The sequence below is a fragment of the Salmo salar genome, chromosome 14, assembly GCF_965601325.2.
Source record: "Salmo salar chromosome 14, fSalSal1, whole genome shotgun sequence".
In the NCBI taxonomy this organism is placed as follows: Eukaryota; Metazoa; Chordata; class Actinopteri; order Salmoniformes; family Salmonidae; genus Salmo; species Salmo salar.
Genome location: NC_138304.1, coordinates 27,658,516 through 27,663,308, shown reverse-complemented (window position 1 = coordinate 27,663,308; position 4,793 = coordinate 27,658,516). Strand labels below are relative to the sequence as shown.

Below are 4,793 nucleotides of genomic sequence, written 5' to 3'. Positions count from 1 at the left end.
TTAATGTATTGTGACCTGCATAGCATCTTGGTGCAACTAACCTGCATAGAAATTTCTATCCAGACCCTTATGTCTACAGTTCATGTGTTTTAAATTGTATGGTCATCAACCTTGGTCCTGCAGAGCTAAAGTGTATGCAGACATGTATTCCAGACCAGCACTAAAACAAATTATTTTTTTTACTAGCCTGCATGCCACTTCTTATGATTGCAAAAAAATACAGACACATGAAATATTGAAATATACGTTTCTCAAAAAGAAAGTAAGTAAACATTTCAGGAATTACTGTTAATAAGTGGCCTATTGACACTGTCAAACCTGCTATTTGAATAGCATGGAGAAAAACGGTTTGTCAAGTGGAGCCATCACGTACTTTGTTTGACATACATTGATGAGCTATCATTAATATAGAGCACTAGTATAGAACAGAACGGAGCAAACCCATTCATATGCGTCTGGACTGGTTTTCTGAAGCAGCAGCAGTAACACAGCTCCAATGTGCTCTGAGGGCAGCGACATCAAACTGTCATTACGGCACCTGCTTTGGTAGCGGTCGTTTGATAGCCTCCTAGAGTAGAGAGAGAAAAACGAGGACACTGATACAGGGTAGAGTGTGAGAGACTGCGAGATAAGTGAGAGGATATAGCCAGCCTACACAACAGGGACCTCAATACAATTCATCCAATGGACGTGATGCTTATACTGATAAGAATTGCGCTCGTGGGCTTCATCTGCCTGTTTCTAGCATCCGATGGGTTGGCCTGTGGTCCAGGCAAGGGATATGGAAAACAAAGACATCCGAAAAAACTGAAGCCTTTGGCTTACAAGCAGTTCATTCCCAACGTGGCGGAGAAGACCCTTGGGGCCAGTGGCAAATACGAAGGGAAGATCACAAGGAACTCTGAAAGATTTAAAGACCTGACACCAAACTACAATCCTGACATTATTTTCAAAGATGAGGAAAACACTAATGCTGACAGACTTATGACACAGGTAGGCTATAGTGAGAAAGCGCATGAATATGTATGTTGTGGGTCCTGAATGTTCATTTAGCACGAGAACAATGACTGACGCTCAATTTGAAGTGACAGTTGTTAATAATTATTTATGATTTACTTTTATGGTTACTATGCATAACTATGTATAATATAGATTTTAAACAATTTCAAACAAACTGTGCACCATATCGGACTCTTTTTGTCTATGGACAGTTCTACCCTATGTCTCTAGTTGGGCTTATCGGAGCATGAAAATTAAGACAAGTCGTTATGGATGCCATGCGCACGACTGCTACCACATATTAAAGGGGCTGGTTCTAGACAGTTAATGTTAGGCTATGATAAACTTGTATTATGGACTACCCCCCCCCCCCCCCCAAACCCCCTCCCCATCCCTCTCTCTCTATCGCTCTCTTACACACACACAAGCGCAGAGAGAGAGCGAGAGCGAGAGAGGGAGAGAGATAGACTAGGGATAATTAATTAATTTAGATTCGCAGCGTCACTCGATAATCCATAACCATCTATAACATTTCTAAAATGTTTATTCGTTTCTTTTCAAATCGAAAAATGTACATGAATAAAAACATATATTGGAACAGATGCGTCTATATACAATCAATAAAGCTCTGTCTTTAGTTGCATGCTATATACATATATATATTGTGTGTGTGTGTGTGTGTGTGTGTGTGTGTGTGTGTGTGTGTGTGTGTGTGTGTGTGTGTGTGTGTGTGTGTGTGTGTGTGTGTGTGTGTGTAACCCTCCTATTTAACCCCTTGTGTTTCCTGACATCTCAATTGTCTATTTATGCTTTTCAGAGATGTAAGGACAAACTGAACTCTTTGGCGATTTCAGTCATGAATCAGTGGCCGGGAGTGAAGCTGCGCGTGACAGAAGGCTGGGACGAGGATGGACACCATTTGGAAGAATCTTTACACTATGAAGGAAGGGCTGTGGATATCACCACCTCTGACAGAGATAAGAGCAAATATGGAATGTTATCCCGGCTCGCGGTGGAGGCAGGATTCGACTGGGTCAATTATGAATCCAAAGCCCATATTCATTGTTCTGTGAAAGCAGGTAAACAGAACGAACGAACAATTAATAGTAATAATAATGATATAATATTTTGATGTAAATTTCAAATGTAAAAAAAAAAAAGTATAAATGACTTCCTCAACCGTTCATGCACTGTTCATTACGTACGTTGCTATGTCAAGAAAACAATTAATTTGATAGGGTTTGTTCGATAGGCCTAGTGCAGTCCCTTGTTATTACACAGTTATAAGACAATACTAGTGACCCATGCTGCAATGTCAACTGTCCTACCCCATTTGTTAGAGCAGTAAGCCCTATATTTGTCCAGGTCATTCAGTTTACATTTAGAATTGTATGGCAATAGTGACTTGGTCCAAAGTATTTATTTATTAACTCTTTATTGTCTGCTCTTCTCCAGAAAATTCAGTTGCTGCAAAGTCGGGTGGCTGCTTCCCTGGATCTGCCTCAGTTCTCCTCGAGGATGGGCGAAGCAAGCTGGTAAAAGAACTGGAGGTGGGCGACAAGGTGTTAGCAGCAGACATAGAAGGAAATATTGTGTCCAGCGATTTCCTCATGTTCTTGGACCAAGATCCAGTGTCAAGACGAGAATTTTATGTTTTTGAAACAGAGAAGCCCAACCGAAAGTTAAGACTGACGCCGGCTCACCTGGTCTTCATCACCAATAACGTTACGGATGACGACATGACTGCAGTGTTTGCCAGTAATGTAAAACCTGGGCAACAGGTGTTTGTTATGGACGAGGCCGTAGACCACCTGAAGGCAGTCACTGTGGAAAGGATTTACGTGGAAGAATACGAGGGATCTTATGCCCCAGTAACCTCACAAGGAACCATCATAGTTGACCATGTTTTGGCGAGCTGTTACGCGGTAATCGAGGACCACAAATGGGCGCACTGGGCCTTTGCGCCAGTCCGGTTTGGGCACGCGTTGATGTCCTTCACAGGTCTAGTCAAAAAGCGCGAGGACATACGTCAGAGAGATGGAATACACTGGTACTCAGACATTTTATACCACATAGGGACATTGCTGCTGGACATAAACTCCTTTCATCCTCTTGGAATGTCCCAAAGCTGAGACTTGAGTCGTTTTTATTTGTCCATTTCAAAGACACAAATGAATGCTCTTAAAGATGGAAATACTTTTGGGCACTGGAGCCATACATGTATATTCTTATTTATTCTCTTATGTTTTCCTCCTATCATGAACCAGTCGAATTTAGTCGTCTAGGATAGTGTGAAGAATTTATTTCTAAACATTTGAGAAAAAACTGTTGATGATCGTTATGTGCAAATGTGAACTGACTGTTATATTTTCTTGGATGAACATAGTGCTGCCTCAATAAATTATGTTTTTATACACTGAAACATGTAGCCTGCATGTCAACCTGAACAAATAGCCTACATTCTCACATTTCGTTATCTAAAATGGACATGGTTCAGCAACAGTGAAATTAGTAATCATATGAAAGAAGTGCCTTTATGCTTGTAAACCCATAAATGCCACAGCCTACTGAAAACGATTAGACTAATTCAGAAAGTGCAACAAACTTTGTAAGTCTTTAATATAATAGCCTACATTAGGCTCATTTTGCCAAATACGTTTCAGATTAAGCATTGTTTAGAATTCAATATCACTATATGCGTCTCAACTTCTGTCCACTCAGAATTGGGCACTGTCAGAAATATGTCTGTGCCTGCTTCTTCTCAATCAAACCATGGAGCAACTGGAGCCTCTGGTGGCCATGAACCACCTATATCATCTGATCTGATCAAAGCTACCACTTTGACCCTGCAACAAAGCACCTGTTCTATATAAGAGTAGGCCTTCAGATATTAGTTATATTTTACATTTAGCCAATCATATTCTCACTTCCTTTCTTGGTCTTTCATAATGGCTCTCAAATACTGAATGAATAAAGCCGAGAGAATGAATCAGAGAGACCTTAGCCTAAATTTAAGACTATTTTCGTCAATAATGAGGTTGACTATTTTCTTCAACCCCTGGCCCCTAGTGCTAGCCTAGGTTACATTCCCTAAGCAACCATGGTCATTTAGGCTACTCACAATAACACTGCTCCACTTTGACACACTTGGCAGTTGGTCAAACAGATGTCATTTCAAAAACGGAATCACACAACTTAATCAATAACTGCTCAGTCTATTCTCATCAACCCCCACCTCCAACATGCTTTACAAAAACAGGGGCAAACACATTTCCTTAACCGACAAAAATCACTAAAAACGGAATATGCGTGATTATCCATGTTTATCATCTCAACAATGACTTGTCAAATATGCTACACACAACTCTACACTGTATCATTATTCAAGATCATCTTGACTTACAGTGCATTCGGAAAGTATTCAGACCCCTTTACTTTTTTTCACATTTTGTTACGTTACAGCCTTATTCTAAAATGGATTATATTGTTTTCTTCCCCCGTCATCAATCTACACAAAACAGCCCATAATGACAAAGCAAAACGTTTTTAAATTGTTTTGTGCAAATTTATTAAAAATAAAAAACTGAAATATTACATTTACATAAGTTTTCATACTCTTTACTCAGTACTTTGTTGAAGCACCTTTGGCAGCTATTACAGCCTCAAGGCTTCTTGGGTATGACGCTGCAAGCTTGGCACACCTGTATTTGGAGAGTTTCTCCCATTCTTGTCCGCAGATCCTCTCAAGCTCTGTCAGGTTGGATGGGGAGCGTTGCTGCACAGCTATTTTCAGG

General features: G+C 40.3%; 1 protein-coding gene across 1 annotated transcript; it reads left to right on the top strand.

The window, feature by feature from the left end:
* The first annotated feature begins 466 nt into the window (after positions 1–466).
* On the top strand, positions 467–4,510 carry shhb (sonic hedgehog signaling molecule b). The gene is made up of 3 exons (XM_014140393.3): positions 467–993; positions 1,817–2,078; positions 2,455–4,510. The coding sequence occupies exons 1-3, from the start codon at positions 685–687 to the stop codon at positions 3,129–3,131; spliced, it is 1,248 nt and encodes a 415-aa protein (XP_013995868.1). The 5' UTR covers positions 467–684; the 3' UTR covers positions 3,132–4,510.
* The last annotated feature ends 283 nt before the right edge of the window (positions 4,511–4,793 follow it).

Excerpts from the sequence above, each read along its gene's own strand:
- shhb (XM_014140393.3), top strand. The coding sequence starts at position 685 with ATGGACGTGATGCTTATACTGATAAGAATTGCGCTCGTGGGCTTCATC. Across the intron at positions 994-1,816 it reads CTGACAGACTTATGACACAG|AGATGTAAGGACAAACTGAA; the intron begins GTAGGCTATAGT and ends TATGCTTTTCAG. Across the intron at positions 2,079-2,454 it reads TCATTGTTCTGTGAAAGCAG|AAAATTCAGTTGCTGCAAAG; the intron begins GTAAACAGAACG and ends GCTCTTCTCCAG.